Source organism: Schistocerca nitens, chromosome 8 (genome assembly GCF_023898315.1).
Source record: "Schistocerca nitens isolate TAMUIC-IGC-003100 chromosome 8, iqSchNite1.1, whole genome shotgun sequence".
In the NCBI taxonomy this organism is placed as follows: domain Eukaryota; kingdom Metazoa; phylum Arthropoda; class Insecta; order Orthoptera; family Acrididae; genus Schistocerca; species Schistocerca nitens.
In genome coordinates this window covers 168,211,730-168,236,270 of record NC_064621.1, presented here as the reverse complement: position 1 = coordinate 168,236,270, position 24,541 = coordinate 168,211,730, and the positions used below count along the sequence as shown (strand labels likewise).

Here is a 24,541-nt window from a genome sequence, read left to right as displayed (position 1 = left end):
AGAATATTTTCCTGGCGTGTCAAGGGACTTTTCGGAGTTTGTAGCAATATTCTTTTGTCATTCTGCTTTCAATCTGTTAACAGAAAGTAGTAAATCTAAGAGTACATCTGTATACATAGGTGTGATGTTCTGTCGCACGAGTGTGGCAGAACAGACACCACTCGTGATGAATTAGTTAGTGTATTTGTAGTTTCACAGAATAAATATAAACAGTTGGAACAGTAGACTACAGAAGGAACTGCATCACACGTGAAGTACTCCTCGTGATGTTTCAAATAACTACTGCCTTTTTGCCTTACGTAGGAAACACTTCCAATAAGATCGGTCGTATTTTACGGAAATATGATGTGAAATGTTTTTTCCGAGCTCCATCTAAAATTAGAGCTCTTTTGAATTCTGTTAAGGATGATCTTGGTCTCCGTGAGGCGGGTGTACATCGTAATCCTTGTAGCTGCGGCATGGCATATATTGGTCAAACTATCAGGACCATGGAGGACCGATGTACTGAGCATAAACGGCACACACGATTACAGCAGCCAAGTAGATCTGCTATTGCCGAACATTGCTTGGATACTAGTCATCCCATGTTATATAATAACACCGAGATATTGGCATGCACGTCCAGCTATTGGGACAGTGATATTAAGGAGGCAGTTGAGATTAAATTAGCGAGCAACCTCGTTAACAGGCATGGAGGTCTTTGTTTAAACTCTGCTTGGAATCCGGCTCTCTCCCTTGTTAAAAAACAGAGGTACAGAGTCAATGCTACCTCACCGGCGAATTCGTAGTCTCACTATCGATAGCTCTGACTCTGGTCATCTTTGGTGGCACTTGTGTTCAGTGTGTGTGTTATCTTTCCTGCTTCAGTCCGAGAACCGAGGTTTTAAATTTGCTTGTACGTTGCCTGTCCTTTGCAGTTTGCCTTGAAAATGACGGGTTGTTCTCCCGCCGAAATACTGGCAGTCGCTGTAAGTGTTACCTGGCTGAATTCCCGGAAGTTATTTGAAAGTTGTATACGCCAGGAGAAACTCAGGTCTCCTCGTGGTGTAGTAATAGTCCCATATAATACTTCCCTGCATTATACAGTAAAATTGTCATCATTGGGCTATGAACCCAGGACCCTTGGAACAATCATCTAACGCTCCACCAACTTCTCAACGGAAGCTATTACTCACTCACAGATATGCTCTTCCTGTGCCCCGTAGTTCTTGTGTTACTTGTAATTAATGTTTACGCACGTTCTGCAGGCTGACAGCATATAGTACGTGCTACACCGAAGCTTCGGTTCATACTCTGTCGATTTAGAACGTTTGGTACCGGTCTAAGTGACACCAGGAGGTTTGGGTATTGGAACGTTTTCCGTTTCCACTCTGTATACGGTTAGTGTAAACATTCATTGGCGTCCATCAGAGCAAGCGGCACTCTGCTGGGCCGCTGCCTACCTGCTAGTGGCCTAGTGGGCGAAGCACTCACCGTTGAGGACGTGCACCCAGACGCTGGCCGGGTTGGCGTTGGACGGCACGCACGTGTAGTTGCCCGAGTCGGCGAGCTGCGCCTTGGTCACGAGCAGCTTGCTCGTCGTGCCCGCCTCCGTCTTCTCCGTCTCGAGGGAGATGCCGCCGCGCGGCGAGTCGAAGTCGACGACGGACGCGCCGTGGAACCACAGCACCGACCCCGGCGGCGTCGAGTGCACGTTGATGGAGCACGTCAGGCTGATGGTGCTGCCCTTCTTCACGAACACGTCCTCCGGGCCCCAGATGTTGGCCTGCGCCGCTGTGGGCACCAAAGGCAGCACGGTTTCTCTCCGCTCTTACTCGTACGCCGACGCGGGACACGAGCGGGAGGTGGTGGGGTGCACGAGGGTGGGTTGCTCGAAAGACGCGTGCTCAGTGACCAGGGGATGGTGAAAGTAATGGAGAAATAACGTGAACGAAAATTGCACAAGGATGACTACACACGTAACTGGTGATAAAATGAGCACTTATTTCACTGCACTATTTTACTAATCTTACGAGAGATCACGACATTGGGATCACAGATTTACTTCAAAACACTTAGTAGGCCATTAAAATAACAAAATGGGCAAGTAGTAAGGCACAGTATTCTGGTAGTTCTGAGAAAATAGCTAAGTTTTACGCGTCTATTATATCGCATATTTATCTGTGCATAGGTGCTGGACGTGAGAGTTCATAATCCAGCGGTGGAACTTTACTGCAACAAAGTCTCGGGCGCTGCTCTGGATAAAGAGTTGGACTCTGGCATATCTAAATGGATATGCTCCTCACTTGCCCCTTGATTTCTGGAAATACTTGCAGACCGCGCTTGCAGCGGTTGCGAGCAGTTCCCGGTATCGCGCGTATTTTACCAGATACTTTAACAGCGTTTTTACATCGCCCCCACAAATTTGGCGTTATCCCACGTGGCAGGTGCCCGCTGGTTTCGGAATGAAGCATGAGAGGCCTGTACCTTGGATTCGCCCGCCTGCAATCCTGTGTCACCTTGCGGGATTTCCATGGATCCGGATGGGTGGGCTACTTTTACTTTCTTTTCTTCTGTGTATACGTGCACAAAAAATGAACTAAATAAATAAGTAAATTAACATGAACAGTGTGAGGGTGCAGCACGGCGGCTGAAATGGGCGAGGCATCGGGCCAGGCCACGGGATTGATCCCTGCCCACGTTGTCTCCTCCAACCTTTACCTGTCTGTGGCCCTAAGCAATCGAAAAAAAAAAAATGTTGTCAAATGATTTGCGTTCAAAGTTTGCAAGACGAACGTGTATGAGGCGACGGTTCGACTCCCATTGAAACACAATTTTTAATCTACATTTTTTCATCACTGGTCATACTGTTTAACTTACGTGGAATTTGACAGGTAATACAATAAAAAAACATGTGTATTTGCATGAAGTTTTAGAGAATTTCGTGTTTCCTCTACTTGCTATTTTTAAACAAATTTAATTATTAGAGCAAACATATTTATAATTATCGACAAGTAAACCAAGAAACGCGTAGAGTTTTCCTGAAAAGGTATGCCAGTCGTCATTTGCGAAATCCCTTGTACATGCAGTCCGGTAAAGTACCCGGGACTACTTTGCACCTCACCCTTCGAGCTGCAGACACAGAGGTAGTTTGGCAGTTACCCTGCGTAGCGGTGCGGCGTTGCTAATGTACGATGAACGAATAGTGAAGTGGTAAACTTTGTGTATATCACAGAATTTGCACTTATACTACAAAAGTGAAGGTGATTCACTTTATATCGACTGCTGCAGATAATGCATGTTACGACAATTCGAACCGTGGCCTCGTCCACGATCCTCTTGCAAAGGGCGAATGCTAACCACTTGACCACACTGATTTCTTACGCCCGGAATCTTCGCACAGATGCCTCAGTTACATAATATCGCGTAAAACTTATCTTACAATTTTTTCAGAATTTCCTGAATAGTGTACCTAACTACTCGCACATTGTATTGTTTTAATGGCCTACTTGAGGTGTGCAAAGTTTGAAGTATATCCGAGATCCCAAATTCGTGGTCTCTCCTTTAAGGCTGGGACGAAAACAAATGTGAAAGGTTAAATAAATGTGTCACAGATTTCTTCCCACCTCAGAATTTTATGTAAACTCAGGTTCCCGACTGCTTTCTCTATTGTCAGCGAAAGGAGTTAACTGTACGTAGCGCGATGCATTATTTAGTTGGGCGAGATACGCCATGGAGGATTCACGGAAGTTACGTATACTACCAGATACCGAAGACTGCGAGAGCGGAACGTTAGTGGTGACACTGATTTCGTCAGAGGATGTGAAACTCGACTTATTTCTCAGTAGTTTATCAGCATAATGCTGGGTTATCCACCACCACTACTTATGTTCGCTCATCAGAGACATCAACATAAACTGTGACGGTATATGGAAGTTCCGGTATTTCGAGACGCTTCCATGACATAATTCCGGCAGTTAAGTACTCGTGAATAAGCAAAGCACCGCGTTGTTTCTAGAAAAACTCCTGATAATGACTGCAAAGGAAAGCTTGAGTTTACATACAAACCTGACGCGGCACGAAATCCAAGAATGTCACATACTCATACTTGTGAAGGGTTTCTATTGTGAGCCACGTATACGTACTGTTTATCATATTCAATAACGGAAACTCAGAACGGTGAAACGAGGGGGTGATTCCAATATTATGTTACAAATGTTCAAGGACGACAGAAAAGGGTGAATATAATTTGAGGTAAAGGACCTCTATCCGCAAACAACTGAGTCGAAAGTTATAACCGAAAGACGTTGTGATATCTCTGACAGTGCAATACATCTACCGCTACTGTTGTTGCTACGACTGTAGCATAGCCAGCTTTGTTTGGATAAAACGAGAGAAAAGTTCTGGTAAACATGAGTTCTCCTATGAGCAAGGAGACCTTGTTCATCTTCAGTACTGTGAAACACATCTCTTCTGATGTAAGCTCTATGGCTTCCATATTTTTAGAGCAGGTAGTTTGGATCAAAACAAGAAAAACGTCCGGTAAATATGTGCTGTACAGTGCATACCATAAGAGCTAAGTGCGCTTGTTTATCTTCACTACTGTGAAAGACATTTCTTCTAGTGAACAAGTGCCCATAACCCTTAAGGTACGCATTTTTGAGACCATATTTATTAAACAATTTTATCTTGTTTTGGTGCGTAGTATCGCCTCAGCAAGTTGCCTGTCCTACCGTCTCAGTAACAATACCGGTACATGTACTCCACTGTTAATGTTACCATAATGGTTTTCTGTTATAAATTCAGATTCAGTCTTTTACGGACCAGGATCCCTTACCTCAGATTGAATCATTTACACTTCACCATCATTCCTGATAGTTTGTAACATCATGACTACATCTCCCAGTATACGTTAAAAGGAGCGAGATAATTTTACATTTGTATTTACGAGCCGCCAATGACTTCAGTAAGAAATACTTTGCTAGTTAGTACAAATGTATTTGTATTGTAATCTTTCCAGTTCCTCGACTAACTGAGCTCAAATTTCATCCACCGCCTACCTTAACAGGACATACAATGCTACTTCAGCACATTACTGTACGCTTGTATCAGTTATAAGAGGTGTTCCACGTGTCGCACGCGCATTTTGAAGTAATAGTGCACTCATCTCTGCACTGAGTAACAAAATAGTTTAAACATCTCCATATAATCCCGTAAATCTTGGCAGGACTATACAATTCGATGTTACAGTTATTCAACAACATCCATGAGTATGCAGTACACTACAGTTTTGAGTAGCAAAAAGTGCCAGTGTCTTAGCCGTGCACCGTGGGTGAAATATGAGCCCACTTACATTGGCACATGAAAAGTAGGCGAAGTCCAATATATTTTTATGCTTGCTCCGGGCCTTACGCTTTCAGAACCACCACATTTATTATTATTATGGTTTTAACTAACTGCCCATTTTTTATACTGCCCACCTAGTATGATATTAGACATTTAAAAAAAATAGACATAACGAATTGTTTATCAAAAGTTCAGCACTCACTACTCTTCACACCTTGTACACGTCATCCGGCCTCTGGCTATTCTCGCGCCTCTGCGTGAGCTCATTCCGGGTTTCGTCCAGTCAGTCAGACCGTGTCCGCTGCCGCGCGGCTCCTCTCAACTTGCGCGGTAAGTTCTGCTATGTTTACATGGCCCTAATTCCGCTGTTTGTTCATGCTAATGTTCCGCTCTTCGTCGTTCGTGTTTAGGGGAGTTTTATCAGCATCATATTTTATTTTCATTTTCTGGGTCATTGCCGCTCCCTTCATTTAAAAAATTTTTAAAACAAGACTTTTAAATTTTAACTCCCGCTTTCACCTGATGACGGTATTTTGGACATGAATGGTGGGGAGTGGCTACAGGGCAATGTTCAACGTTATAATGTTCAATGTTATAAATAGGGTATGTGAGTACTTTATTGTTTTATTAAAAAAACTGGCTATTCAGAATTGGGGGATCGAATAGTTTATACGAGCTTTTATTATATTATTTTTTGTAGAGGATGCACCGGTAAGTGGTGCGAAACCGGTCGCAGATTTAATAAAAATCATTCATACAGCGAGTGCAAAAAAAAAAAAAAAAAGGATGTAGGTTGTAGTAGTTACTCGGAGATGAACAGCCTTGCACAGGATTGAGTAATATGGAGATCTGTATCAAACCCGTCTTCGGGCTGAAGATCACAACAACAACATAACCAAGGGTTACTATTAGAGGTAAAGGTGGATAAATGGGCCCCCAATCTGTTTTTTTATATAACACCTTTTATTTTTAGTATAATCACCTGAAATTAACATAAAACATTTGTCTAGTATGTCCTGCAATAGTTAAGACATGTTTTGGTCCAACTTTTTAGTATTTAAAACAAAATTTAATTTTTTTCCTGATACTCTGCATTTTGTTGCGTCAAGAATTTGTGCTGGTAATATGGGCCCCAAGGTAGTTTGAAATAAAAAGAAACAAAAATTTGAAAAATATAATTTTATTTAATTTTTCTGTATAATGAAAGAAATATTCACTCTGAACATTGTTAATTAGTCTACTGGTTGGATGATTTTCACAGCCTACGCCTAGCCTATTTACAATAGTCACACACATAAGCACCTTTTTCGCATCCAGCGCATTCGTTTTGAGCCCACATTTCACAGGCTATACGCTGGACCCAAAGTTCATCTTTTGTGTCCTTTGAAAAAATCACAAAATCACAAAATAGACATACAGCGTCGTCAACATCAGGGACATCATCACACAACATCATGTGCAAAGCTGGTAGGCCATGCGCCTGACGTCATTTCTGGTAAGGCCGTAGAATTTGGATTCCATAATGAGAAGATATTTAACCAGTTCGTCCTCAAGTCCCTGTGGTAAAACTGGTGGAAAGCCTTTGGAGCGTAGAACGAGGGACAGAGTACACTTTAACAGGTTTTTTCAACCCCATATTTTTCTCTTTAATAGCTACAATAGCATTTTCCATATTTGCTTTGTCCCACGATTGCCGTTTCGATTTTTTTTGGGGTACAAGATGTGTTCGAGGCATCTGAAACATAAAGAGTAGCAATATATGCTTGATTTTACGGAGCCCATAATACCAGCAGCAAAAGGGGCCCATATATCCACCCTCGCCATCTTGGGAAAAACGATCTTGCCTACGGTTAGTTTGGTTCGCAACCGACGTTAATTAACGTAAAACGGTATCCCAGCAGCAAGCCAAATACGTACCTTACCTTAGTTATACTAATAACATGTTAGAAATTTGAGTTTTATTCAAGTAAACACTAACCTTTCAAACTTTTGATGAGAGCGAAAAAATTCACAGCACAACTACTCACAAACCATGACAGCTACTACGTCTGCGCACTCTACGGTGAAGTTTGGCAACTAGTTTTAGTAGTTCATGTGCTCTCCGCTAGAATTCGTGGCCTGTACTTCCAAATATGTAGGGGGCCCATAATAACAGCAGGGGCCCATTTTTCCACCTTTGCCTCTATAAGCGGGTTCAAATACTAATAGATGTAAGTTGCATATGCTACAAAGAGACGTCCACAAAAAAGAATAGAAGGAACAGTTTCATCAAACCAGATTTCGGACTGAAGGCCTTGGATACAGTCAGCAGATGTTGCGGTTCTCCTTTTTCTTTCGTTTCGGTAAGAAATTTTCTAATAGGGAGAAAAAAAAGAGTATATTTCTTTCTTGAACCAGCTGTATTCCTGGATAGTATCTCGCACTGGAGAAACAATACCAGTGTATGATCGGCCACTTCTTTAAGTAATTTATTTCTGTGACATAATTCCTTCCATTACCAGTCCAGTTGTGTTTACGTATATCTGCGGCATCAGTCAAGATTATTGCTCATTTCCGGAGCAACACAGAGAGTCGTCGGTTGAGTTTGGAAGTAATGAAGAATGTAGTGTGGAGACTGAAAATGAGTATTCAGAATAGAACCCTCATAACAGAGAATTTAAATTAGTGTAGCAGCTCAATTAAGTTCTAGATAAAAATTTACATCAATGTGACTCGCATGCAAAGACACACGTATACTCCAAGTGGGAAACAAGGGGAGGGAGATTCGGGTTCACTGTCGAGTCGACTGCATGATCATTAACGGCGGTCGCAAGGGAAAGAACAATATTTTGAACCAGTTCGGTTACCTGTTAGGGGAGAAACTGCAAGTCGGTTGCCGTTAAAGGAAGAATGCGAATCTGATTTTCAGAAAGTAGGTTTCCACTGAGCATATTCTATATTCCGTACATTCCTCAACGGAAACGTCCAAAACTGCCTGTACTGAATTCAAATATTATGGGTATTTGTATGGTATATTGATATCATGAGACAGGAGTGCTCTTGTAAGTGAGGTTACCACCTCCCAACGTCAGCAATGAGAGAATGCTGAAATATTTCGCAGTTAACTTTCAATGGTGCGTAGAAGCTGCACATCATTGGATCGGATTGGATTTGATTGTTTAGGGGAAGAGACCAAACAGCGAGGTCATTGGTCTCATCGGATTAGGGAAGGATGGGGAAGGAAGTCGGCCTTGCCCTTTCAAAGAAACCATCTCAGCATTTGCCTGGAGCGATTTAGGGAAATCGCGGGAAACCTAAATAAGGGTGGCCGGACGCGGGATTGAACCGTCGCCGTCCCGAATGCGAGTCCAGTGTGCTACCACTGCGCCACCTCGCTCTGTTGAACATCATTAGCTGTGCTCTTGTTGTAGGTGAAATATTGATGATGGAACTCCAGGACTCCATTTTGCCCGCTCTCGCCTATGGAGGTATGCTATGAAAATTTAGTCACCTTCTGTTAGTTTCTGCTTCTTCGTGGGACCGTTATCTTTCTTATGATGTTGTTGCAAGCGACCGGTTGGGGCACGTAGGAGGGCGATGAAAAGGGTAGGGGAGCCAGAGGAAATGTAATTCATCCAGTAAGGAAGTTGCTCACTAGGCTCTTATTTGACTGATTCTTGAGTAATGTTCATCAGCCTGGGACCCTTAGTGGGTATGACTGACAGACGAGAGAGAGAGATAGAATTTCGAACGAAGAGCGGCGCATTTCGTCACTGTATCGTTTAGTCCGTGAGAGAGCGTTAAAGAGATGTTCAGAAAATTCCACTGGCTGACGCTATAAGAAAGACTACATACCTCACGAAGAAAGTTACTGCTAAACTTTCGAGAGAGTACTTTCCGTGAAGGTCCGGACAACATCTACACTCCTGGAAATTGAAATAAGAACACCGTGAATTCATTGTCCCAGGAAGGGGAAACTTTATTGACACATTCCTGGGGTCAGATACATCACATGATCACACTGACAGAACCACAGGCACATAGACACAGGCAACAGAGCATGCACAATGTCGGCACTAGTACAGTGTATATCCACCTTTCGCAGCAATGCAGGCTGCTATTCTCCCATGGAGACGATCGTAGAGATGCTGGATGTAGTCCTGTGGAACGGCTTGCCATGCCATTTCCACCTGGCGCCTCAGTTGGACCAGCGTTCGTGCTGGACGTGCAGACCGCGTGAGACGACGCTTCATCCAGTCCCAAACATGCTCAATGGGGGACAGATCCGGAGATCTTGCTGGCCAGGGTAGTTGACTTACACCTTCTAGAGCACGTTGGGTGGCACGGGATACATGCGGACGTGCATTGTCCCGTTGGAACAGCAAGTTCCCTTGCCGGTCTAGGAATGGTAGAACGATGGGTTCGATGACGGTTTGGATGTACCGTGCACTATTCAGTGTCCCCTCGACGATCACCAGTGGTGTACGGCCAGTGTAGGAGATCGCTCCCCACACCATGATGCCGGGTGTTGGCCCTGTGTGCCTCGGTCGTATGCAGTCCTGATTGTGGCGCTCACCTGCACGGCGCCAAACACGCATACGACCATCATTGGCACCAAGGCAGAAGCGACTCTCATCGCTGAAGACGACACGTCTCCATTCGTCCCTCCATTCACGCCTGTCGCGACACCACTGGAGGCGGGCTGCACGATGTTGGGGCGTGAGCGGAAGACGGCCTAACGGTGTGCGGGACCGTAGCCCAGCTTCATGGAGACGGTTGCGAATGGTCGTCGCCGATACCCCAGGAGCAACAGTGTCCCTAATTTGCTGGGAAGTGGCGGTGCGGTCCACTACGGCACTGCGTAGGATCCTACGGTCTTGGCGTGCATCCGTGCGTCGCTGCGGTCCGGTCCCAGGTCGACGGGCACGTGCACCTTCCGCCGACCACTGGCGACAACATCGATGTAATGTGGAGACCTCACGCCCCACGTGTTGAGCAATTCGGCGGTACGTCCACCCGGCCTCCCGCATGCCCACTATACGCCCTCGCTCAAAGTCCGTCAACTGCACATACGGTTCACGTCCACGCTGTCGCGGCATGCTACCAGTGTTAAAGACTGCGATGGAGCTCCGTATGCCACGGCAAACTGGCTGACACTGACGGCGGCGGTGCACAAATGCTGCGCAGCTAGCGCCATTCGACGGCCAACACCGCGGTTCCTGGTGTGTCCGCCGTGCGTGTGATCATTGCTTGTACAGCCCTCTCGCAGTGTCCGGAGCAAGTATGGTGGGTCTGACACACCGGTGTCAATGTGTTCTTTTTTCCATTTCCAGGAGTGTAACTTCCTCCCACACACGTCTCGTGAAGAGACCGCAACGAGAAATTCGAAAAATAAGAGCTAATACAGAGACTTACCGACAGTTATTTCCTCCCACGCATCAATCGCGAATGGAACACAGAAGGAGGTACCAGGTAGTTACGCTACAGGTACCCTCCACCATACACCGCTACGTGGCTTGCGGAATATTGATGTAGAAGGCACAGCGTTCTTAAACTCCTAACTGCTGTGCGACATAACTGCTGTTAACTTGGTGTCGTGTCTCTAATTATAAAGTTCCCTCAACCCCCTACGTTTCTACCATTGTGTGAAGTGGTGATTGCGTGGCCTCTACCCCAAGTACGTCCACTTTGATGACTACAGCTTGCAAATACTTGACAATATTTCCACAGCAGAAACACAATAATGAAAACCTAATTAAGGTATATTTTTACCCATCCAATGAAAGGTTATTTGACAGAATTCTGTCATTAAAACGAAGTGTGGTGGCGGTAGATCCTGGTGCAGAATAAAAGAGCGGAAAGTTCCATGAAAGTGAATCCATGAAATTAGTGACTACTGAAGAATCTCTGAGGAATCGTTCAGAGCAGCCTAAAGCGAACCGGACACACAATAAGAATTCCAGGAAAAGCAGACGCCACGTTGACACTTCGAGAATAAATCATAATGGAAAGTAATTCACAGACGAATGAAGGAGGTCACAAAACGTTGAACCGATTCACACAAGTCTTAAATTTAACAATGTGGGATCAACACAAGAGATACAGAAGATACCAACTAGTATTTCGTCATGGGTTACTTGTTTATTCATTTATTTCTGTTCATCAAAGGATCATCTCACAACGACATAGGATTTGTCAAGGTAATACAGTATCAATCAGTTGGCCAAAATATAACACACAGCATACATAACATGCTTATGAGGATAGGACAAGTAGCATACAGAGACATACAGATGGTCGGCTGTGGCCTTGAAGGAACCAACCCGGCATTTTCCATAGTGATCTTGGAAAACCACGGGAAACCCAAATCGGGATGCCTGGACAGAGAAATTCCATCGTCTCAAATATGAGGTCAGTTTCCTAACGCACTGATTCATTCGGTCAATCGCTATTGTACACTGAAGAGCCAAAGAAACAGGTACACGCACCTCATATCATGTAGGGCCCACCCGAGCACGCAGCAGTGCCGCAATACGACGTGGCATCGACTCAACTAATGTCTGAAGTAATGCTGGACGGAATTGACACCAAGAATCCTGCAGGGCCGTCCATAAATCCGCAAGAGTACAAGGGGGTGCAGATCACTTCTGAACAGCACGTCGCAAGGCATCACAGATATCGTAAATAATGTTCATGTCTGGGGAATTTGGTGGCCAACGGAAGCGTTTAAACTCAGAAGAGTGATCCTGGAGTTAATTTGTAGCAATTTTGGACGTATGGAGCATCGTATTGTCCTGCTGGAATTGCCCGCCCGTTGGAACGCACAATGGACATGAATGGATGCAGGTGATCAGACAGGATGCTTACTTACGTGTCACATGTCAGAGACGTATCTAGACGTGTCAGGGGTCCCATATCACTCTAACGGCACACGCGCCACACCATTAAGTAGCCTCTACCAGCTTGATGTGCAGGGTCCATGGATTCATGAGGCTGTCTCCATACCCGTACACGTCCATCCGCACGATACAATTTGAAACGAGACTCGTCCGAACAGCAACATGTTTCCAGTCATCAACAGTCTAATGTCGGTGTTGATGGGCCCAGGTGAGGCGTAAAGCTATGTGTCGTGAAGTCATCGGGGATACACGAGTAGGCCTTCGACACCGAAAGCCCATATCGATGATGTTTTGTTGAATGGTTCGCACGCTGACGTTGTTGGCTCAGCACTGAAATCTGCAGAAATTTGAGGAAGGGTTGCTCTTCTGTCACGTTGAACAATTATCTTCAGTCGTCGTTGGTCCTGTTCTTGCAGGATCGTTTTCCAGTAGCAGCGATGTCGGAGATTTGATGTTTTACCGTATTCCTGATATTCACGGTTCACTCGAGAAATGTCGTACGGGAAAATCCCCACGTCATCGCTACCTCGAAGATGCTGTTTCTCATTGCTCGTGCACCGACTATAGCACCAAGTTACAACTCACATAATCTTGATGACCTCCAATTACCTACCAGTAGTAAGCGATCTAACAACTGCGCCAGACACATTTTGTCTTATATAGAGCCGGCCTGAGTGTCCAAGCGGTTCTAGACGCTGCAGTCTGCAACCGCGCGACCGCTACGGTCGCAGGTTCGAATCCTGCCTCGGACACGGATGTGTGTGTTGTCCTTAGGTTAGTAATTTTTAAGTAGTTCTAATTTCTATGGGACTGATGACCTCAGAAGTTAAGTCCCATAGTGCTCAGAGCCATTTGAACCATCTTAGATCGACGCTGCCGACCGTAGCGCCGTCTTCTGGCTGTTTACATATCTCTGTATTTGAAAAAGCATGCCTATACCAGTTTCTTTGGCGCTTGAGTGTGTAATGTTCCTCCATTCACACACAAACTGTTTCAGGTAACTTGTAATACAGAACTTACTTTCCTTCTTCACAGTCCACATACTGACTCCTGGCCTGTTTCCAGTCACTTGCAAAGTACAACATAGTTCCACTGCTGTTCACATTACGACACCCACCGACTCCTGGACTTTAGAGAGAATCCTATCAAATGATAATGGCCGATGCTAAGACGGAGGCGATCTGAATAATGGAGAGGTTTACTATTGAACTTCCGAGATAGTAGTTTCCAATTTTGTCTGCCTCGTGATGACTGGGTGTTGTGTGATGTCCTTAGGTTAGTTAGGTTTAAGTAGTTCTAAGTTCTAGGGGACTGATGACCATATATGTTAAGTCCCATAGTGCTCAGAGCCATTTTTTGAACCGGATACGTATCACCTTGTCAAAACAATAATACTGCGACAAAGGCAAAATTTTGTGTTCCTTTTCAACATAATTTCGTAGCGATCGAGATAATTATTGTTAAAGCGTTCAAGATTTTGAACAGTGCCTGTAAACAACATTATTACTTTTATCCTTAGCCTCTCTGTCGAGTATAGTGAAATTCGCAGTCTTTGTAACCGAGACGATACCTAATCACGATCACTAGATTGTATGAAGACAAACTCAACGATAATCAGTTTAAAAGAAATAGTAGGACATAGCAAGAACACTCAGCCTACAAATTAACTATGCAGCCTGACTTTTGTAACAAAATTAGTTTTTTGTCCGGGAATTTCAATGATCGAGGACGGAATTCGATGCAATATGATCTGTCGTAAACAGATTCAGTCCGAGCGATCAGCCATGTATCGGGCTACAAGAAAGTTCGCGACCTCTTTGATAATACGCAACTCCTCACCCCCAAAAAAATGAAGACTCACCGTATAACTAGTTCAAGGCGTTATAATGGATCGATCAGGTGCTGAACACAGTTTGGCAAACAACAATAAGCAGTTGAAGTGGTGGCATTTGGTATCAAGTGAGGATTATCAAAAAGGTGTCGTGGCATGACACAACATGACAGCTGTGATCTGAGAGTCGCATGCTGTGTCCTAAATGGAGCGCTTGGAAAATGGATGAAAGCTGTGAAAAAAATTTATTGGCTCTCCATTCACTACATACCGTGATACTACACCATCAATTCCAGTTCTGTTGTTGTTGTGGTCTTCAGTCCTGTGACTGGTTTGATGCAGCTCTCCATTCTACTCTATCCTGTGCAAGCTTATTCATCTCCCAGTACCTACTGCAACCTACATCCTTCTGAATCTGCTTAGTGTATTCATCTCTTGGTCTCCCTCTACGATTTTTACCCCCCAGGCAGCCCTCCAATACTAAATTGGTGATCCCTTGATGCCTCAGAACATGTCCTACAAACCGATCACCTCTTCAAGTTGTGCCACAAGCTCCTCTTCTCCTCAATTCTATTCAATACCTCCTCATTAGTTACGTGATCTACCCATCTTATCTTCAGCATTCTTCTGTAGCCCCACATTTCGAAAGCTTCAATTCTCTTCTTGTCTAAACTATTTATCGTCCACGTTTCACTTCCATATATGGCTACACTCCATACAAACACTTTCAGAAACGACTTCCTGACATTTAAATGTATACTCGATGTTTTCTTCTTCAGAAACGCTTGCCTTGCCATTGCCAGTCTACATTTGATATCCTCTCTACTTCGACCGTCATCAATATTATGCTCCCCAAATAGCAAAACCCCTTTACTACTTTAAGTAACTCATTTCCTAATCTAATTCCCTCAGCATCACCCAACTTAATTCGACTACATTCCATTATCCTCGTTTTGCTTTTGTTGATGTTCATCTTATACCCTCCTTTCAAAACACTGTCCATTCCGTTCAACTGCTCTTCCAAGTCCTTTGCTGTCTCTGACAGAATTACAATGTCATCGGCGAACCTCAAAGTTTTTATTTCTTCTCCATGGATTTTAATACCTACTCCGAACTTTTCTTTTGTTTGCTTTAGTGCTTGCTCAATATACAGATTGAATAACATCGGGGATAGGCTACAACCCTGTTTCACTCCCTTCCCAACCACTGCTTCCCTTTCATACCCCTCAACTCTTATAACTGCCATCTGCTTTCTGTACAAATTGTAAATAGCCTTTCGCTTCCTGTATTTCACCCCTGCCGCCTTCAGTTCTAAAACTGTGAAAAAAATAATAATTTGAAAAAAACCTTACGCCGCACACTTCTTCTCTATTTTCTTGTATTATTCATTCCTGCGACATTTGATTCCAGTTTTGTACAATTACAACGCAGCGAACGTTTGGGAAGTACGTGAAGAATCGAGTGGACTAAAAATCACCGTAAATGATTCTGTGTTTTTCGGTTTACGTTGATAGTCCACTGACAAATTTTTTATTCAGGCTTCTAGTAAATTACAGTTTAGAAACTGCATGTACTCTTTCTAAAAACTGGAGATGGCGCTATTAAATTTGGCATACAAGTAGTCAGTACTGTAGAGAAAAAATTTGTGGAAATTATTTTCATTTAATAAAATGGTAAGCTACTTACGGAACAGAATACTCTGCATTTCGGCGAATCTCTTTCAGCGTTACTTATAGAGGACAATAATTCTGCAAGGGAAGACGTCGGAGTTCGGTATCACAGATAATTTTAATAATCGTATATCGAACTGCGTACAAAAATGAATTTAGTTGTGATGAAATCTGCGGAAAATGAACATTTCTATTCATACTATTGAAAAAAAAAAAGTCAGTTGTTTATAACGGGTGATCAAAAAGTCAGTATAAATTTGAAAACTGAATAAATCACGGAATAATGTAGATAGAGAGGTACAAATTGACACACATGCTTGGAATGGCATGGGGTGTCATTATAACCGAAAAAAAATACAAACGTTCAAAAAATGTCCGACAGATGGCGCTTCATCTGATCAGAATAGCAATAATTAGCATAACGAAGTAAGACAAAGCATATATGATGTTCTTTACAGGAAATGCTCAATATGTCTACATCATTCCTCAACAATAGCTGTAGTCGAGGAATAATGTTGTGAACAGCACAATAAAGCATGCCCGGAGTTATGGTGAGGCATTGGCTTCGTATGTTGTCTTTCAGCATCCCTTGCGACATCAGGTAACCCAAAGCCAATAATCGCACGGACTGAGGTCTGGGGACCTGGGCGGCCAAGCATGACGAAAGTGACGGCTGAGCACACGATCATCACCAAACGATGCGCGCAAGAGATCTTTCACGCGTCTAGCTATATGGGGTGGAGCGCCATCCTGCATAAACATCGTACGTTCCAGCAGGCGTTCATCAGCCAGGCTGGGGATGATGCGATTCTGTAACATATCGACGTACCTCTCACCCATCACGGTAGCAATTACAAAACAAGAATCACGCATTTCCTCGAAGAAAGAAGGCCCGATAACGGTAGATGTGGTAAATGCAACCCATCCGTGACTTTCTCGTCGTGCAATGGACTTTCCACGACAGATCTAGGATTTTCAGTAGCCCAAATTCTCCAGTTGCGGGCGTTGACAGACCCTTGGATCGTGAAATGAGCTTCGTCGGTCCACAACACGTTACTGAACCATTCGTCATCTTCCGCCATCTTTTGAAACTCCCACACCGCAAATGTCCTCCGCTTCACTAAATCACCAGGTAACAGTTCATGAAGCCGATGGATTTTGTACGGATAGCATCGGAGGGTACGCCTAAGTGCCAACCAAACAGTAGTGTATGGAATGCTGGCGCGACGTGCGACTGCACGAGCGCTGACTTCCCCGTGCATAGACGAACCCGCTACAGTCTCCATTTCTTCCTGAACAGTCTCAGCAACATTTCGCCTTGTGCTCGGTCGGCCACTACGGGGTCTAAACAACCCGTGGCTTCTAACTTCGAAATCATTGTCGCCACCACTGCATTTGTCAACGGACCTTTACACGTTCGAATCCCCTTCCTATGGCAATAGGATCGTAACGCTGAACTAGCACATTCCCCATTCTGATAATACAGCTTCACTAAAAGCGCCTTTTCAGGTAACGTCAACATGCTGCGACTGCTGGCGCATCTGATTCTCTCTCACATTAAAGCTCCTTTTATACACGATTGTCATGCGCAGTCACTGACGTTTTGCTGTCCAGCGCCATCTGTCGGACATTTTGTGAACTTTGTTTTTTTTTTTTTTGGTTCTAATAAAACTCCATGTCATTCCAAGCACGTGTGTCAATTTTTACCTCTCTGTCTACATTATTCCGTGGTTTATTAAATTTTTAAATCTATACAAACTTTTTGATCACCGGGTATATAAAGATAAGTTAACGTGAAAACTAACATGTGCATGCGCACAACATTTCTTAACTACTCTGCCAGATTTCGTTACATTATCTTGAAAACTCTTTCGCACACATCCTGATTCAAACGAAGGATCGTGTTCCTTTTTTTTCAGTTTTAGCATGAGTGAATCTTTTTAAATTTATGTTCTATCTTTACTGAATATACTGTAATACCTGCCTCCTGTGTGACGTCTGATTTCTACTTAGCAAGAAGTAGTCTTCCTCCAAAAAATTTCTCGACAACGCAGCCATTTACACATCGTCTGCCGGCGGGGTAAGCACTGATCCCCCCTGCGCCTGCCGTATCCCACAAACGTCTCCAGCTAGACACAACGGTCACCATTTGCCACATTCCTCATTCCATTGCAGATGCGTACAGCGTGAGTAGATGTAGGTCACAAGACACTGCGGGGTGCAAATTTCTTGAAATGATGTTGAATACAGCCAACGTTCGTCATTGGAGAATGTATGTGACACCTAGGAGCCGACCAAGATCATTTTTGCTGATCTTTTTAGGCTAACAGATAAATACAACCAAGTGTGGGAGCGGAAAACAGTTGCTGGTAAATCGAGAGAAAGTTAGAAGATAGAACGAGCTGAAAAATGTAAGCAATTAAAATGGCCTTTATGGTCTGTTGGGCGTCGCTCATCACCGATCAGTATGTCGCATCATTCTCTGGTGGCATTTTTAAAAAGTTATGATGTCAAATTGAAATTACAGCGATGACATTGAATTTCATAGTAATGAATGCAGTCCAGATGGAAAAAATTATTTATTTGTTAATTCCGGTAACCAATTCCGGTCAGAGGGGCCATCTTTGGATCAGACCCTTCGAAATGTGTAACAAAATTGACCAAGTGTGGTAAAACAATGCAATCTTAAATATTAACATACAAGTAACACACAAGTGCGCAGTGAAAAGTAATGACTTATAGTTTTTTATGTGAAAACTCTTAAAGCTATTTATCAAACTTTTAAAGGTATTTAGCAAACGTTATCAACATCCTACATCCTCAACGACAGACCAGTTCGTTAACACAGTCACTGTAGAATGTTAAACATTGTTGACGGAGCCACACCTTCACCTCGGCTTGGACGGCTTCATGAATATCAAAAACGAAGTTCACGAAGGTGTTCTTCAAGTTTTGGAAACTGATGAAAATCGGATGTGCCAAGTCGGGACTTTACGGAGGATATTCAATGACATTGAGTCGAAGGCGTCGGATTGTTGTGGATGTCAGAGCACTCTTGTGTGTTGTGGCGTTGTCATGCTGAAGGAAAGGGAGCTTCGTGTTTGGACGAAATCTTCGAATTCGAAACTCGATTAGAGCATGCTGCTTCTCACGCACATAGTTACGTCATATACCGCCATGTTACACGCTACAATTCGGAGCCCTCTAGAGAAAAGGTCAATAAATATGTAGACATGAATAATAAAAATATGGAACGTTAATAGGCCTAATGTTTATTTTTTTTTAAATCTTTGAGGGTTTTCACATAAAAAATTTTGGAGGAATTACTTTTCAGCACGCCCTCTTAGTTGTATAATAAACTGATGTACGTCACCTTGACGATATGGGAAGCCGGTTCACGGAGCTGCTTGTGAGTACCAGAAATTCACATTTATCACTGCTGACCAACTAATGAATGTAACGCGTTATAAAGGGAAGATCCGCCCTTCGTTCATATGTCATCGGTAATATTAACCTCTGTCTAAACTGATCGTGATATTTTAATAAATAGAGTTTGTATTTGCTTGCAAACGTTTTCTGTGTCCAAACAGTGTGTAACGCTGAGAGTGAGGCAGGACACACTTCGTTTCAATGGACCGCCTGCAGGCCAAGTTATCACTGGGATGGCAATATTAGCGGGCGTAGGTTCCTATGGTAATCAATGGGGTCCACAATATCGTAATCTTTGCCTGAATAAATGTATCGTCTATGCTAGAGACTTTGAAAACACGTACACGAGAAAGGGTTCTCTCAATGCACAACATAGAGCACGGTTTCTTATATTCTGGACGCCACTATATGCCTTTTGAGGTTTTTTAAAACCTTTTATGCGTTTTAAATGCATTTATGGGATTGATGGAACTCTGTATCAACTTGTCATTTCCAGTATGACATTGTCCTATTTGCGCACACGCTATTTGTGAATTTCTGTCGTTTATATTATCGACTACGTGTGAAACAGTGGGTGGAGCTTTCCCATAATAACGCCTTGCATTCACTGGCTGGTCAGCAGCCCCGTGTAGTGACTCCATAAGTAATCAAGAGTGGAAACGTAAGTTTATTTTGTATAGTTTTACCATGCTTGACCCATTTTGTTAGACATTTCAGAGATTCTGGTTTGAAAGTGCTTGCTTAGACAGAAGCCAGTTATTGGAATTGATAATTAAATAAATTTCCGCTATATGGATTTTGTTTCTGTTATACTTCGTGGGGCAACGGCCTTGCCGCAGTGGCTACACCGGTTCCCGTGAGATCACCGAAGTTAAGCGCCGTCGGGCGCGATCGCCACTTGGATGGCCGACCATCCAAGCCCCATGCGCTGTTGCCATTTTTCGGGGTGCGCTCAGCCTCGTGATGCCAATTGAGGAGCTACCCAACAAAAAATAGTAGCGGCTTCGGTCAAGAATATCATTATAACGACTGGGAGAGCGGTGTGCTGAGCCCACGCCCCTCCTATCCGCATCCTCCACTAAGGATGACACGGCGGTCGTATGGTCCCGGTAGGCCACTCGTGGCCAGACGACGGAGTGCTTTTTTATACTTGGTGGAAGGCCATGAGTGGTGAACATGCACAACACTGCGACGATGAGAAGTGGCATACCCTACCTAAATGCCTTACGAGGGCCTTCTAGCACACAATGCGACCTGACCAGCCCAAATAACCAACCACAGAGTAGCCAACAATCACTCTACCAAAGGAAAATATGGCTCACATTTGGAGGAGTACTTATCACATATATTTCACCACACGTAACTGCATTCAGCAGCCCACGTGAGATAATTAACGTTCAAATAGTCTTCCATTCAGACCATGCGGCCTAGATGAACTGCGCAAGCGTTTAATTAATGTATTTCATTGAATACCCAGCAATGAAATTCTTTTAACGTATGTTGCTCCCTATTGGCAATTTACCTTTGGATAATTTGTTCCCAAATCTACAGATTATTAATACGGCTCGTAAGACACAAATGGGGCCCAATGGGGAAGTATCATAGCCAACTAACAAGTGGCTTGCAGGCAACGTGTGACCTGCGAAGTAACCACTACAGTGTTATATTGGAATTTCCGTTGTCAAAGGCTGTCTCTTCATACTTCCTGTTTTCGACTTCAGCGTTTTACTGGTCAGTGGGAGGGTAAGTCAAATCAACAGGATGTAGTCTTCGTTGCCAGTTGCCACTATTGATGAAAGTCGTCAGCAGCCCCTTCGGTGTGTGTTTTTATATCTGGGCACATAGCACCTAACCGGTACCAGATATTACTGTTCAGTAGCTGGTCGTAGAGGTACTCGTTATTTCTTGCAGTTAATATATTCCCATTTGTTTTAGTTTCCGATTCTAAACTACACTCTAAGACAAAAAAGATGAAAAAAGAAAGAACAGAAAAGAAGACACAACTCGAGGGAATTATCCGAATGGAACTGAAATAGATAGATGTCATGTACAAGTACAGACAAATAAATGAATACGATTTCATAAAAACTGGATGATCTATTCAAGAGAAAGAGCTTCACAAATCGATCAAGTTAATAAAGAATTGGTCCACGTCTGGCCCATGTGCAAGCAGTTCTTCGTCTTGGCATTGGTCGATAGAGTTGTTGTGTGTCTCTGGAACCGCTCGACCGCTACGTCGCAGGTTCGAATCCTGCCTCGGGCACGGATGTACGTGATGTCCTTAGGTTAGTTAGGTTTAAGTAGTTCTAAGTTCTAGTAGACTGATGACCTCAGAAGTTAAATCACATAGTGCTCGGAGCCATTTTTTCGTCCATGTTATCCTTCCGGAACGTTCACCCCTTACCGGGCCACCCACAACCTGTCAGAGCTGTAACTACCGATTTTCTCCCGTTCCGTGATCTGTGTCGCTCTCCAAGAAACACAGGGATATCGTGCCAAATTTTGTCCAACTGGTGCGTTAGATCGTCAAAACTTCCATATCTTTGGAGGACTCTGTTCCTAAATCTCCAAACGATTTCAGCCGAGGAGAGATTCAAAGAAGTTTTTGGCCAATGTCGGGTATGGCAAGCACGAAGACAGTCAGTACAAATCATTCTGCTGGAGGACATTATCTCGCTGATATGTTAGCCCAGGATGGCTAGCCATGAAGGACAACAAAACATGACGTTGAATATCGTCGACTTACCACTGTGTTGTAAGAATGCAGTGGATTACAATCATGGAGGTTCTGCTATTAAATGAAATGGCATCCCAGACCATCACTCCTGGCTGTTGGGCAGTACGGCGGGCGATACTCTGGTTGGTATCCCACCGCTGTCCGGAACGCCCCCAGACATGTCATCGCTGGTCATCGGGGCTCAGGTCTGCCCCTGGTAGCTGAGTGGTCAGCGCGAGGGAATATCATACCAACGGCCCGGGTACGATTTCCGGCTGGGTCGGAGACTTTCTCCTCTCAGGCACTGGTTGTTGTGTTGTCTTTATCATCGTCATTTCATCCCCATCGACACGCAAGTCGCCGAAGTGGCGTCAACTCGAAAGACTTGCACCAGGGGACCGGTCTACCACACGGCATTTCCATTTATCGGGACTCATTTCCGACCGTTACTCATCACTGAGGACAATTCAACTCCCATCAGTTAGTTTCCAGGCCAAATGTAGCCTGGCGCCACTGCAAACGGGCTTCTTGGTGTACAGAGATCAATGGTAGTCGGCGCAAGGCGAGCCTTGGGCTATTAAAGGTCCTTGTGGTCGGTTAAGCAATAGCCGAGTGTCACATTGGTGATGGTGAATCCGGGGCTTCAAGTGCCCTCTGACGATAGCTCGTCCCTCGCGTTCTGTCGTCTCTCTAGGTCGACTGCTTTCTTTGTTTTCGGCCATGGTTCACCCATTCCTCCAACATCGTCAACATCGTTCTTATTCAAATGATGAGTGATTAGCGGATAACTGCAACTGCTTTCTTTGAGCCCAGCGACACGTTCTCCATAAAATGTCGACATCCGCGTGTATTTTGACCTGCGTGTCTGCGAGACATACTCTCTCTCCAACTGCGTGTACCGAATGACATTCGCAAAGTTTTTATGCCCTAGTATCGACATGTCCTCTGTTTACTATCGTTGCCAGATGCGTGGTGAAATTACGCTGCAGCGTCACATATTCATCCATCGGCCACCAAAGTTCACAATTTTGCATTTTCCGTCGACGCTTGTATGAATATCAATTTGTAACCAATTTGGATAACTCCTTCTTGGTGCGTAGATTTTTCTTTCTTTGTCTTAAAGTGTTGATTGTTAAAAAGATACTAAAGGAATACCTAACAGCTGAAGCTAAAAGCGTTCATACCCGAAACGGTATTAAATGTGTGAACTTTTTTTTTCATCTTTATTATGAAAGATCAACAAATTATTGTCGCGAATGTAAAAATAAGAGGCCTGTTTCCAGTTGTATATTACATTTGCTTCTTTCCCATTTAAATATAGAGTTAACAGCAGAATAAGCCGCGAAACGAAATTATTTATCTTATTCAAGCAAACACTTCCATTTACGTACTAAATACTTCAACGTACGCCTATGATGAGGACCACCAGTTCCTCTATATAGTACACACAAACCTCTCTGCATATTTGCAATCAAGCGTGCTGCTGCGAAATTATCAACTGAGTATTATTTGGCGGCAAGGGAGAGGTATTGTCGGCTGCCGAAGAGCCCTTGTGCCTACAGACAACACACATCGATTCAAACTGGGGAACATTTTTCTGTTAATGAAGTGTATTGTTCGTGACTGGTGGTGTGCATTACTAAATTAAACTTCAGAGTTAATGAAAGTTCTGGAAAATTAATTTATTGTGGTCTAGATTTGAGTTCGCTCAGCCAGCATCAGATGAAACCGCAAACAACATTGCAAATCTCTAACGGCAAAGAGAGTTTACATTTCAACGCAGAAAACCGTGAAGCGAGCTACGTGCTATTGGAATCATTCATTTATTAAAATTCATGTTTAGTAGGCGCGCTGTTCCTAGTACAGTCGTAATGACTTAAATTTAATAAGGTTATTGCGAAAAGTGTATAACGGCAGTTTTGAAAAGACTAGAGAATTCCTTCCATATCGAACCGTAGATGTCGTTATATGGATGCGTTAACCAGAGTTTAGAGTTCCTTAAGTACATAATGTTTATAAGATTATATGGATGTGTAGATGTTTGAGGAATACATAATTTGGCATTGAACTGAGACCTAAAAATCCCCCCCAAAAAAGGTTTTGTGGTATCCGCATATCAGTTAACGCGTAAGGGGTTAGACTCAAGTTGAGCAAAGAAAGAAAGAATAAGTCTTATGGAACTATGAAACAAAAACAAAACAATAACTTCTGTCTCTTAAGGGCTGGCAAAATCGATCGATTAGTTTATCAAGTAGCGCTCTGCGATATGGGTATTTTTCAGCGTGAGGGCACCATATCATAGGTTGTTTTCATTTGCTAAACCATAGCAGAAAATCGTATCGGTCATATTACTTGGAAAGTGAAAGGTTTCGATTTATAATAAACAGTCATGAAAGGAGAAGACAATGTACTGAACGATAGCTACGAAAGTACATCCCCTGCAGTAACGCATGTTACAGTAACTCCACTCAGACTGCAGCCCTCGCCGGTCCAGCATCAGGATGCTACAAGAGCGGCCTTCGTGGCCTTAGACAGTAAATGTCATTAAGCAGGCGTATACTACTCACAACAAACTCTCAACCACGAATGGTATATTGTGGGTCTAAATTTCGTCATCTGTTGATACTGTCTTTTCCTAAGTTTGGATTTCCCGATTATGGGAAAATTTTGGGTGATTCTCCATCTGGTCTAA

General features: G+C 43.6%; 1 protein-coding gene across 1 annotated transcript in view; it reads right to left on the bottom strand.

Annotated features, from left to right (window-relative positions):
• The window catches only part of LOC126199464 (uncharacterized), a 148,036-nt gene that overhangs the window by 47,271 nt on the left and 76,224 nt on the right, over positions 1 to 24,541 (bottom strand). Inside the window, exon 4 of the mRNA XM_049936385.1 lies at positions 1,474 to 1,773. Within this exon, the coding sequence (XP_049792342.1) occupies positions 1,474 to 1,773 (300 nt within the window). The remainder of the gene's footprint in view (positions 1 to 1,473; positions 1,774 to 24,541) is intronic.